The following is a 14,624-nucleotide window of genomic DNA, read 5'->3' as shown; positions in this document are numbered from 1 at the left end:
ATATATATTATATTTTGAATAAATAAAATTTAAATATTTTATAAAATTAATAAATTTTTAAAATATAAATTATTAATAAAAATATTTATATATATTAATTAAAATATATAAAATTAAACAAATTTAAGTATTTTTTGAATAATAATAATAAGATTTGAATATTTTTTTTATTTCCCAATGAAAAAGAAAATGATACACTCATCTACAATTTAGAGTGATCAGAATAATCATTACCCTACATTGATGAAGAGGATTACCGATTACTATTAAACTCTGAAAAATACTACTATACAATCTATAAAAAAAATTATAGCAATAAAAAATAGAATCAAAAAATTTGAATTTCATCTCATAAAGCATTAGTAGTCGAAGATAAATTTTAATCAAGTTTGGATATTTAGAATATTATTTAGCTATCAATTTAAGTTGAATGATTTTCTCAAATTTATTTATTTAAAAAAATATATTACTTAATTCATATATTTTTTATTTTATCTATTTTTTAATTTCTCTACCTATTTAAGTTAAGTTTACATTAATCTATATATTTAAAGGTGAGATAGATTTTTTTTTTAGATTAAATAATTTAAAATTTAAAAAATAGAAAGATTATATATTATATTTTTTAAATTATAAGTATAGAATGAAATTTAAATTAATGTTGAAAATGATAAAAGGGATTAAAGAGTAAATAGAATAAAAATATAAGGAATAAAGAATATTTTTTTAAAATAAAAGAATTAAATAATTAGTTTTATTAAAATAGAGATATTAAATGATAATTTTTTCTAAAATTAAAAAATATATATGTTAAGTTATGTTTATTATTTTAAAACTAATTTTTAAAATTTTACTTGATTATTTTTTAATATATAATAAAATATATTTAAAACTTTAAATATATAATGGACAAGAAAAATAAATTTTGAAAAAGTTATAACTCAGGGAGGAGGAAGAGAAGACTTACAAGTTGCAACCTCCCTCAGTAGGCCAGGCTTTCAAGTAAATTATTAAGCAAAACTTATAATTATAATTTAATAATTTTGTAATTATTAACCCTAATTACAATCCAATTAATTTCAATTCTAGAGATTTTGTAAAGTATTATTTTCCATGCCCTAGTAATGATTCGCCTGTTTTTGATAGTGTTTGCATTAAAATAATTATTTTTTTTTTAATTTAAGATTAATTAAATTATTTTTTTAAATTAATTTAATTAATTTTATTTGATTGATTTAATTAATTGAAGATTTGAATATAAATTTATAGATAATTATGGGTGGTTAAAAGATAAATATAACAATGGTTATTAGATAATGGGTAAAAGCAGTTATGAAAGTAACTTTCATAAGTGCTACATGTAAGAAGAGTTATAAATAATCAATAACTCCAGCAGTTCATTCAATCTAAGACTCCAGTGGTCAATTTATTATTTATATTTGTTGTCAATTTCAAATAATTTTTAATTTTCAAATAGTTACATTTTACTTTTTTTTTAAAGTCTTGTAATTTTTTCAGTAATTAATACAGTCTTATTTTTCAATTTCAGTTATCTTTCACACTCACGTTACAGTAAAACTACATTCAATATAACTGATTCTCATAATCATTTGATTTAGAAGTTAGAAAATTCAATCTTATAATTAATATACTTAATATCTTACACGCCCATATTCAAATTATTTGTCAATCAAATTGTTTTACAACAAACACATAATTTAGCATAGCAACCAATTGCAAAAGGATAAATATGAAAAATTGGTAGATTGGATTTGTCTTTGGAAGTAAGCATACAATAGATTGTGTTTGTCTTTGCAAGTTAGCATACAATGAAGTTAACAATGCATTGCAGACGAATAGGCTCTCTCAAATGAGAGTTTAATTTCACCAGTGATTTCTTTTTTTTTTTCATATTAACATTTGATATGAAATAATAAATTAATAATTAACAGACATATATAATTTTAATTATTTATTAAAAAAACTGTTAATTAATTTTTTTATAAAACTCATAATCATCTTACATAAAAATAGTAGGAGTAATATATATATATTTCTCTCTCTCTACTCCTCCAGCCAGATTCTGGTGTTCCAGAACGGTAAGGTCATTTTCTAACCAGCCTAACATGGTCATTTTATAACCAACCCCGACTTCTACCATCGTAGAAAAACTGAAGAATCGAAGAGAGAGAGCCAAAAGGTCCTATCTTTGATTCTTGCGTTTTTGAAGACAATTGAGGTTGGGGTTGGCAAGGAAATGACGCCCAGGAACATCATATTAAGCCACTTTTAGAACCTTCATCCTATGTATTTAAAGTTGTCAAGGAACATCCACAGTGGAGAATCATAGCACTGTACAATATCCAAATTCCCAGATATTGATTTCTGTATTTCACCTCAATAAACCCAACAAAAAGAATGAAGCAAAATTCTTTAAATTATTTTAGAACAACGTTGTATAACTTTTTACATCTAAAGGGAAAAAAAAAAAAAAAAGAAGCCACCCTAATATAAAGTTTGTCAATCATAGATATGCAAGTGTTATCTTCAATAGAATGAGATGCTATACAAAAGCTTCCGTCTGTGTTTTGTCTCAAATGCAGCTATAATCTCATCAATTGAATCCTCCCATGAGTCAGAAGCTTCGATCTGTAAATACAAATTATAAATCCAAAATCCATAAAATAATAAAAAAGGTGGCAAAAGATATTACAAGGCTGAAGTAATCTTACCATTTGGCACAGATCTAAAGCAAGTTGAGCGCCAATGGCTGCCTCCTCATGGTTATCTTTTACTTCCAAGTTAATCACCAGCACGCTTCTCATAAAAGCTTGATCCCTACTATGGAGATCTGCACATTTTTACAACAATGATTAAATGATCATCTGTAGAACTGCTAAAAGGGTCAAACACACCCTCTATAATATCAAAAGATCTCCTCAAGTCTTTTTTTTTTTTTCATGTACTTTTATAGGCAAGTGACAAAAGATCCAGGTCCAATTGGTTTGATTTAATTCAGTTATGATAATTTGTTTGATTTGTTCAAAATTCTAAAGCTAAAATAGCTTAATAACCAAACTGAACCAAAACCAATTTAACCAAACTAAAAGTTAAAAGTATATCTAGCTATATTTCTGCTCTTTCAGTTTTTAAAGGTGGAAAAACCAAGCCTAACCATATTAACTGAAATTTATCCAGTCAATTTAGTAATTGAGATTCAAACCAAATGTTTACCCCCCTACCAATCATCAAACTTTACATTGCATGTTGAACTAAATGTTCAGACTTAACAAACAAAATGCATGAGTCTTTATGCAATTACAGTGCATAAGAACCAAACCAAATTCTTCCCAGTTCCCACAAGTCAACAAACCAGGTTGACATAAACAATTTCTATGCGATAACTTTCCAACTGAAAGATGTAGCTTACATGCTATGAAAGGAAATTCAAATGCAACCAATTCCGATAAAAATGAAAATACTTATAACTCTCAAAATATTCCACATATGCAATCTTGAATTGTGACAGTTTCGGGATTCCACTTGTCAAGTTTCAGTTTTAGGTAAGTTGTAAAAAGGGCAAATGAGATGATTTGGCAAAGCTCAACATAGACTAGCAAAAAAGCAATAGGGCAAGGGTCCTAAACTTTCAAGAACATACGGACATAGATGTATCCACTGGAAGACTTGGACATTAAGTGAATTACCTCATCAAGGGGTGTGCCAGTTACCTTTTTTTTCCACCATCAACTGAGAGAGGACTGAATGCAAGCTTAGAGGCTTTTGAAGGGTTCACATTTAAAGTAGTAGGAGTCACACACTCACACTTACATTCACCCATGGGACACCATCTAGATATCTCACTCTATTCAACTACCTTATTTCATTGGCGAAGCCAGAAAAATGAGACCTTATTCAATTAAAGTAGAGACCATCAGTCCTATAATTCAATGATTTGCCAACAGGAGGATCATCAGAGGTTGGATAAAGTGATAGAAAGCTGACTAGAGTTCCTCAGCTGTCAGCTCACAAGAAGCTCCTTTAGACTCAGCCAATCCTCCAGCAGCCCACCGTGGCAAGCTTGCAAATCAATCCCATCTTTCTTATTATCATGATTTTCTTATCTTGTACCCTAGGGACTCTATCTCCAAGACCACTGAAAACCATTCCACTGCTATACTTAATTACACAAAGGACTTCCATGACCCGTCCAACAGCAATTGCATACAAGCTAAAATAAGTCATCTTAATATGTGCATAGCCCATTGGAATCAAAACAGAATGAAGATGACAAAAGCAATGAAATGGAAAGGGTCGAAGTCATTACCCTCAACAACCATATCGAAAACCTTTTCTTCAAAAGTGAACACCACATCAAATGAACCATCAGAAGCATTCTCTTGCCAACGTTGAGGTGCCAATTTGACAGATGAATTCCTTTTAAGCATCGGCAATATGCCATTACGCTTGTAACTGCACTTTTTGTAATAAAAAAGAATGATTGATATCATAATATGAGTTCTTCCATTTTGATAACATAACAATAGCTAATTTGACTTAATTTCTTTAGTTTTAAGAAATCAAAGCAGTAATAAAACTGAAAATTTCTTCTCTGGTTTCATCATCATTGTCTTCTTCTTCTTCTTTTTTTCAATCCCCCAACTAAACAGAGAATAAAAAATTCAAACTACTTAAACTTTTATTACATAAATTTATTTTAGGAATTATTCTATAAATCCAATTTCCTAAGGAAATGTTCCTTGCAACTTATTTACGAAAAAGCACATGCAAACAAATTCTAGTTTTCTTTGCCAAGAAAAAAGAACAAATTTTCTTTTCTGATACTTTTCCTTTCCCAAATTTTCTTGGCAAAAAATAAAAAGAGCATACAGGTCAGGGTCTTTCCGCCTGAGATCATCGAACATTTGTTTGTAAGGGGTTCCAAAGTCATAGACATTTGGCTCTCTGAGGGAGGGTCCCGGGAGCTTAACATGAGCCCCTGTTCCATAGGAGGACGCATCAAAGCCTTGCCTCTTGAGCAGGGAGTGAGCCTCCATGCTTCGATTCTGATTCGACGAACACACCATGGCATAGCGGAATTTCATCCTTCAGCACAAAAAGAGAGAATGGAGCTTTACAAGGGCTGTGTGAAAGCTCAAATATGTTAATGCAATATTGCAACTCACAAGTAATTGATCTCCTTGAAGCACTCCACAGTCCAAAAAAAGACGACAAAACCAAAGAAAAGAAAACCCAATTGATAGAATAACTTCCTATACAGCACAAGCTCTCCGTATTTGCCTCAGAGCCAACATTTTAACAAAGAAATCTTCCTGGGGATACTGAAAAGAGTAAACCCAGGAAGGAAAAAGGAAAACCCAGACCCAGATATTACATATTTACCTGGCTGGAGAAGAAGATGTAACTTTCTCGGGAAAAAATGAGCGACAAAATCAGCAGAAAGAGTGAAATTTTTTAATATCAGAAATAGCAATGAATTGTAATTCCCCAAGAGTTGACGTTTTTAACTTTGGGCCGGCAATGTTTGGCGGTGACCGGGCCGGACTAAGGGCTCTCCAATTATGATTGTCGTTTAATTTCACTGCCAATTTCAAAAACAGAAAAAATTAATATATATATATATATATATATATATATATATATATATATATATAAATATATATATAAAGGCTTAAAGAGAATGTGTCATATAATTTAAAAGAGCGTGTAAAAATTTTCATGTAACATAATTTTTTTTATAATATTTATTTTTATATTTTTAAATATATAAAAACTAACTTATTATATTAAAGAATTTTTTATTTAAATAATTTTAAATTTTAATCATTAAAATCTTTAACTTTATAATTTCAGACGTTATTAAATTATTCTCATCATATCATATATTTCTAAAATCATTTTTTGTATTAAAATTTTTGATATTTTATAAAAAGATGAGTATTTTTAAAAAAATTATATTAATATAAATATTTATGCAGTAAAATATTATTTAAAAATTTAAAATTTTGTTTTTAAACAAATTTATTATATTTAAAGTTTAAACATTTTTAAAAATAATATTTCAAAAACTATCATGTATTTTTTTACCTTTATTTATCATTTTATTTGTATATATCAATTAATTTAAAAAAAATAATTTATTAATCAACTTATTATTTATTTTATTAACACTTAAAATAAAATTAGAATTAAATAAAAAATTTATCATTAATAAAATTTTATAATTTCATTATGAAAATATAAAATATATATATATATATATATATTATTAAAATAAATAAATAATTCGTACATTGTGAAAAAAAAATACTAGTTTAATTATAAGTTCAATCAATTTAAATAATTTCACCTTAATTTTATTTTCAAATTAAATTAATCTAATTTCAAATCAAATCATAATTATCTTTATTTTGACTATATTCGATAATAATTTTTAAAATAATATTTAATATTTTAATTATAATCAATAAAATAATATTTAATAGTAAATCTAACAGCTATTTGTACTAAATACTTTTATTTTGAATTATTATATAAAGAAATAACTACTAATAATTAATATTTAATTGCTAATAATTAATAAAACAGCTGAAAATTACTAAAACAGCGCTCTTAACTCATTAGCTAAAATAGAATTAGATTAATATGGGAATGAGAGACCTCACCATAAAAGCAATTCAATTCTTTGTCATGCACATTTTATAAAATTCAAGCATAATTGAATTCCACATTTTGTATCTTAGCTTATTGCATAATTTATATAAATTTATATTAATTTATCATTTTCTAAATTTTGTTCACATAATGCAATCTATTTATTTTTATTTTTATTTTTATTTATAAAAGTTTATTTTTAATATATGAAAGATTTTATTATTTACTAAAATCTGAAATTTTAATTAAATTTATTACTTATTACTGTATATAATAAAAATATTTTTCACTTTCTAGGTATGGCAAAATAATTGCATATTTGTAAAGCATGTGGTATTAATGATTTTGCTCTATGATAAAAATGAAGAATAAATTTTAAAAAACTAAAAATAAAATAAATTAAAAGGTAATTAATACATTGAAGGAAAGAAAAGATTTCTCTACAATCTTGCATACAAATTTTTTTAGGATAAATTTTAACCGTAGTCTCTCAATTTTGCTAATTGTTTCATTTAATTATTATATTTTACTCTATTTTAATAAAATTACTCATCTTTTATTTTTAATTCATTAGCAATTACTGAAATTATAATTTAATAAATTTTCAATAAAACTTCTATATGATATGTTTTACGCGGCTTTAAATTATTACAAAATATATATATCTTTACCGGGTCAAATTACAATATTTCTTATTTTATTTTTTAATCTAAAAATAAAAATTAGTAAATGTAATAAGTAGCATTGATAAGGAAAAAAAATTACTTCTTTCTTTTTATTTTTTAATCTGATATGGCAATGAGGTAAAACTTTTTATGATGTAAAGCCAAGTAAGACATGCTATAAAGGAGTTTCATCACAGATTCTATTAAAATTTAGTTTGAGAGACTGCCAGTAAATAAAAAAATAAAAATGAGTGATTTTATTAAACAAATTAAACTATAATGATTGAAATGAAATAATTAATAAAGTTGAGTAATTACTAAAGAAATTTGTCAAAACTTTTATAAAAAAATATTTAATTTAATTGAAATTTAAATTAAAATCTCACAAATTTGAATATAATGTGATAATTTTTTGTTAATTAATTATATAAATCAAGTTATAGTGTAGATAAAAATAAAAGTTGAAAGAAAAATGCACCAAAGTCGAAACAATTCACTCATAGGTGCTAATTTAGCAATTTGAAAATTTTTTCAAACCCAAAGTTTCATGCAAATCATATAAACCTTCTATATTATTGCAAAACACTTAGAATAGGTCCAAATTAACTGCTAACAATCTCTAGTTGTTAAAAAGAAACAAAATTTCCAAAACTACCAAGTTAGGGTTTTGGAGATTAACTCATCTTAAAAGCACAGAATTAAATTTATACATCAAATTCATAGAGTTAGGCCACTAGTTATTAACTCTCTAACTTGTCCACACAAGCCTCACAATTAAAGCACCATGTCCAAGCCAGAACTCCTCACTTTTTTTTTCTAAGTGGGGCGGCCAAGATAGGATAAAAATTTTCTTAGAGTTTTCTTAGATGGAAGTAATGAGAAACTTTTTCTCAAGCTTCTAATTCAAGTGTTTAATATTTAAACATCTTGAATTAAGAAAGGAAGAAGAGAGAAATATGTTCTCTTTTCATGGAGGAAACAACCAAATTTGTCTTCTTCCTTCTTTTATATTTAATTTAATTTCTTTTAATCAAAAATCAAGATGACACATGTCCAAACCTCATTCAACCTTTTAAATGAGCTTTCAATATTTCATTAGTTCACATGTCATTCCTTAATCTTGATTAATAAAACTAAACTTAATTAATTAATATTCTTAATACTAATTAATTAGCCATAAGCCTGCATTTTTTACCAAGTCAAACTCATGCCATGCAAGAATACTTTATGCCATGTAAGCATATTTTGACCAAGTCAAAAAGTCAAATTTTAAAAAGTCAAAATTGTCAAAATTTGATTCCGTCCTTTATGCCATATTTGGTTAAGTTTATATTTAACACTTTAAATATTAACTTGAATACTTTTATAAATAAATTTAATTTCAAGTCATATTAAGGACTCTGTAATCTTATTGCAAACTAAATTTATTAATTCAATTAATTAATTATATCATTTAATTAATTAATTAAATTAACTATTACTTTGATCAATTAGTTATTATGTGTATAACTTACTAGGTTTATTATTAATTGATAATTAGAATAATATTAACTCTTTAATATTATTGAAATCATTCCAAACTCAAATGAAATTTCTTTTTCATCCAAGTTCTCATAAATCATAGTTGACATCTAGTTTTATGTGCTATGATTACCCAATTAGTTCTGAATTAATTCTCCAATTTATGAACCTTTGATCATAGGTACATGCACTAAAATCTCTCTGTTACAGAATCGCGATTCCGGCTAAAGTCATGGTTTCATATCAAACTCTTATGTTTAAAATCGTATGTCCTTTTTTTAATTTCAATTCTTCATTAATAAAACTTTCCTGTTAGAAACTTTTTTCTGACTAAAGTTTCTTTAAACCAAATGGCAATTAGCAAAATAATGATATTTTCTAATAAAATTTATATATATGTTGTGAATAACTTTCAATGTTGGCTTTGGATTTTGATTAGTGATTACTTTATTTGTGTATTTCTAGCTATAATATTAAACAAAGCTTTTATCAAAATCATCAAATAGTGATTGAGAACGTATATAATTTGTTGTATTAGAAGAAATAAAATAAAATAAATTATAATTAGGAAAGGTAAAACATAAGAAATTAATTTCAACACAACACACAATATTAGTAAAAAAGTTTAAAAAAAATTATTATTTAATCTCTTTATTCTAATAAAATTAATTATTTAATTTCTACTATAAAAAAATTAGATTAGTTAGTTTATATATATATATATATATATATATACTCTTTAATTAATTCCTCTGGTTATTTTAGGTGTTAACTTAAATTTCATTTAATTTTGTAATTTGAAAAACATAATTATATAATTTATTTAATTTTCCAAACTTTGAAATATTTAGCGGATGGTAATTTCTTTCTCGTTTGAATACATTGACTAACATAAACTTTATTTAAATTAGATGGAGGGATTAAAAAATAAACGGAATAGAAATACATTACTAAAATAATATATTTTTCAAAATGAATAGATCAATTAGTTAGTTTTTTTAAAATAAAAGGGCTAAATAATTTATAAATAAACTTATTTATTTATTTTGTTAACATTTAAGATAAAATTATACTAAAACAAAAATTTTATCATTAATAAAATTTTATAATTTAATTATGAAAATGAAAAGTATAAAAAATATATATATATATTATTAAAATAAATAAATAATTCATGCATTGCACAGGAAAAATGACTAATTTAGTTATAATTTCAATCAATTGAAGTGATTTCAGCTAATTTTATCATCAAATTAAATTAATTTAATTTCAAATCAAACCATAACCTATCTCTACCTTAACTAATTGGCTAAAATAGAATCAGATTAATGTGGGAATGAGAGATCTCACCATAAAAGCAATTCAATTCTTTGTCATTTACATTTTATAAAATTCAAGCATAATTGAATTACATTTTTTTTTTATCTTAGCTTAATGCATAATTTATATAAATTTATAGTCATTTATCATTTTCTAACTTCTATTCACATAATGCAATCTATATTTTTATTATAAAAGTATATTTTTAATATATTAAAGATTTTGTTATTTACTTAAATCTGAAATTTTAATTAAATTTATTACTCTTACTTTATATAATAAAAATGCTTTTCACTTTCTAAGTATGACAAAATAAATTACATATTTGTAAAGCATGTTGCACTAATGATTTTTCATTAATGCACATGATTATTAATAATTTTAATATATAAATAATTTTAATTTATATTTTTTTAATTTTAATATATGAAAAATAAATAATATTTTAATTTTTTATTAATTATTTTATATTTTATATTTTATTTATTTTTATTAATTAAATATTATTTAATATATTTTATTAATATTTTGTCTCTCAAATTTTTTAATGAATATTTTATAATAAAAATATAGTAATATAATAGGAACATTGCTTAAAATATACTTTTTTATATATTTATTTTTTATTAATTAAATATTATTTTATATTTTTTATTAATTTTTTATCCTTTAATGAAGATTTCAAAATAAAAATAATAAATATATGGTAATATAATAGAAATATTGCATATTATTGTTTTTATCATTTTAAATATCAAAATTTTGTTATGTAATTAAAAGAAGGGTAAAAGAAAATTAAATGGAGAATGCTATGTGATAATACAATAGACAATACCATATGACAATAATATGAAAAAGAATGCTACGTGACAGTACTATATATATATATATATATAAATTTATATATACAAATTTTAAAAAATTAAAAATAAAATAAATTAAAAGGAAGGAAAGAAAAGATTTCTTTATAAAAAATTTATTTAATAAAAATTAAAATTTAAATTTGAAACTTTACAAATATAATTATAATATAATAATTTTTTATTAATTAATTAGATAAATCAAGTAATTATCTAGATACAGACAAAAGTTTCCTTAAACCAAACGGCACTTACCAAAATAACTTTCAATGGTGGCTTTAGTGATTGAGAACTTACATATATAATTTATCGTATTAAATAGGGGAGAGCGCGTTTTGATTTAAATCGAAAAATTAAATCGAATTGAGTTAATTTAATTTAATTAATTCAGTTTTTAAATTCAATCGATTTGATTCAGTTTATAAATTTGATAATTTCGGTTAATCGATTCGGTTCGATTATTTTTATAAAAAATAAAAAAATTCGAGCCGAACCGAAATTACTAATATATATATATATCAAGGAAACTCTAAGATTTTTTATTTTTGATTTCTAAGTTTTTTTAATATTTTTATTATTGAGATTTAATATTTTGAAATTTTACAAAATTTAAAATCGAACAGATATTTATCGATTTGATCAGTTTAAACCGAATCGAATAGATATTTATCGGTTTGATTCGGTTTTTAAAATTTTTTATTTTTAGTTTTCAGTTTTATCGATTCGGTTCAAAACCGAAATGACCATTCGCACACTCCTAGTGTTAAAAGAAATTAAAAAAAAATTTAATTATAGTTACAAAGCTAAAATAAATGAAATTAATTTGAACACGACAAAAAATATTAGTAAAAATTAAAAGAAAAAAAAAATTAATCATTTGATCTTCCATTATAAAAAATAAATTAGTTAATTTATATTTTTTTTATTTACTCTTGAATTGGTTCATTCGATTATTTTAAGTATTAATTTCAATTTTATTCGATTCTATAATTTGAAAAATATAATTATATATTTTATTTATTTTTTATACTTTGAAATATTTAGTCTCTATAATGATAATTTCTTTCTCTTTTGAATGCTATGACTAATATAAACTTTAGAGGAATTAAATAATAAATAAAATAGAAATACATGGCTAAAATAACATATTTTTAAAAATAAATCAGCTAGTTTGTTTTCTAAAAATAATAATTGAATAAATTACAATTTAGCACATAAAATTTGATAAAATTTATAACTTATTCCATTTATTTTCAAAATCAAGCTATTTGTTTTCAGAGCAGTGTTATTAAACCTGGCTCGAAAGTTGATCCGGTGAATGGATCAGTGATTTAATTAGTAGGTCAATGATTCAACCAGTGAGACTAAAAATTAGTTAAATATAGAAATTAATTAAAATTAATTAAATATAACACCTATTAATATAAATAAATATAATTGATTAAATTTTTACTATTTAAAATAAAATTTAACATTTATTAAGTTATATTTAATAAATTTTAATATTATTTTTTAAAATTTTATATAACTCTTTTTAATATTTATGAAATATTAAGTATATATTAAAAGTGAAATATATTGAAATAAAAAACACATAAATACCAAGTTAGCTTAATTAATTTTGATTTTAAAGATTTTTACGAGACTTTCAATTTATTTTTTTGTACCAAAAATAAAAAAAAATTATTTAAATAATTGAATCGATCTGGTCAATCAGATCACACTGGTACATTGGTTCAACCACCGAGTAAACCGTATCACATCAAATCACTTTCTTATTTTATTCAATTATAATCCCGAATCAATTTGAGAGTTGATTCACTAATTCACTAATTCAACTAATTGGTTCAATTTGAATTTAATACCTATATTCCTTGGGTTTGGCAAAATGTTATAAGCAAAATAGTCTATTAATTTAAATTATTTTGTTTATAGCACAAAATTTTAGGGTTAAATTTTTAAAATTATAAAATATTTAGAGTTAATAATATGTTAATTATTAATTATAATTAATAATAAATTAGATAAAAAAATATATAAATAAATTAAATTATAAATTTTTTCAAATCTCATAAATTAAATTATTTAATCTTAAAAACACAAAACCAAATAATAGATTTTGCCGACTAAACTGTGCCCATGATAATTTTCTAAAGACAAAACTGTCCTTGATGTGCGATGTGATCGAATAACCTTTTTAGAAAAAGAACCAACATTAAAATAGCCTTATTCTCTGTATTTATTTAAATATGCATTGCTCATCTTTTGTATTTATCGATTAAGTTAATAAAAAAATATATATCAATAAAAATAAAAAATTAAAAAAATAAAATTTATTATAAAAAATTTATTATTATAATATAATTTTATAATTATAAGTGTTTTATAAATATATAAATTTAAATATTTGTTTTTTTATATATTTTGAGGTATTGAATTTATAAAGATTGATTAGATTATAGCATTATATAAATTTTATAGAATATATATAATTAATATGAAAAATTTAATTTTTTTTAATACTATTTAAGAGTATATACATATAATAATAAAATAAATTTAATTTGATATAGTTTTATTTTTTTATTTATAGTTATTTTTTATTCAATTTTTTAATTTTATTTAATAAAATTAATTATACATACTTATATCAATAAATTTCAATATTATTAATTTTTATTTGATATATAATATTTTACATAATTATATATTTTCTTATGATATGTAGAAAATATTTTAAAATAAGATTGACATTTATATTAATACTAATAAATTATTTATACATAATAAATTAATAATTAAAATTTTCATATTATATTAAAAATAAAAAATCAATACTAATAGAATAAAAAATACTGACATAGTATAATATTATTTTTAATAGAATGATTATAATTAAAAATATATAAATAATTATTCGATTTACAGTAAAATACTTTTTCAAACTACTTTATAACATATTTTACATTAATTTTTTATAATTATCTTTTTAAAAGTAAATATAAAATATCAATAAAGAAAGTTGTTAATCCAAATAAATAATAATGTAATAATTATATTCATATAAAAAATGGACTCTTTTTAAATCAAATTATTAATTTGTGTTTATATTTAAATATAAATTTATTAAATTTAAATAATAATTCTATATTTAAAGTATGATTTGTAATTATTTTTACACATATTTATTATTTGCCAAGTTAGAATAAAATTATAATATTTAAAATAAAAAAAATAATTTTATTTTCTTATATGTACAAATATTAACATTTTTAAACTTTTAATAATATATCATTTTAAAATAAAAAAAATTAGTATTATAAATTTTAATCATCATATTAATTATATTAATTTTACAATTGAAATCAAGGCTTACATATTACGTTAATTATTAATTTTTTAAATAATATATATAAATGTATATATCTTTAAATATTTTTTTTCATATATATAATTTATTTTATATGCTTTATACATAATTATATATTATTTAAAAAAATTTTATTCATATAATTTATTATATATCACATACTAATTAAAATTTTTATAAATCAACAAATATGAACTTTTTATAATATTTTTC

The 14,624-nt window shown here is 22.2% G+C and overlaps 1 protein-coding gene across 3 annotated transcripts; it reads right to left on the bottom strand.

Annotated features, from left to right (window-relative positions):
• Positions 1–2,349: 2,349 nt before the first annotated feature.
• On the bottom strand, positions 2,350–5,561 carry LOC110651132 (uncharacterized). 3 transcript variants are annotated; one of them, XM_021806360.2, is made up of 5 exons: positions 5,404–5,561; positions 4,891–5,106; positions 4,328–4,473; positions 2,733–2,851; positions 2,350–2,649 (listed from the first exon to the last, which is right to left on the bottom strand). In XM_021806360.2, the coding sequence occupies exons 2-5, from the start codon at positions 5,103–5,105 to the stop codon at positions 2,548–2,550; spliced, it is 582 nt and encodes a 193-aa protein (XP_021662052.2). In that variant the 5' UTR covers position 5,106; positions 5,404–5,561; the 3' UTR covers positions 2,350–2,547. The 3 variants fall into 3 exon arrangements, with proteins under 3 accessions (XP_021662052.2, XP_021662053.2, XP_021662050.2); XM_021806361.2 differs by having other exon boundaries at positions 5,396–5,547; XM_021806358.2 differs by having other exon boundaries at positions 5,187–5,537.
• Positions 5,562–14,624: the final 9,063 nt, after the last annotated feature.

The sequence above is a fragment of the Hevea brasiliensis genome, chromosome 13 (genome assembly GCF_030052815.1).
Source record: "Hevea brasiliensis isolate MT/VB/25A 57/8 chromosome 13, ASM3005281v1, whole genome shotgun sequence".
NCBI lineage: Eukaryota > Viridiplantae > Streptophyta > Magnoliopsida > Malpighiales > Euphorbiaceae > Hevea > Hevea brasiliensis.
The sequence above is the reverse complement of the archived record's forward strand: the minus strand, read 5'-3'. Positions and strand labels throughout refer to the sequence as shown.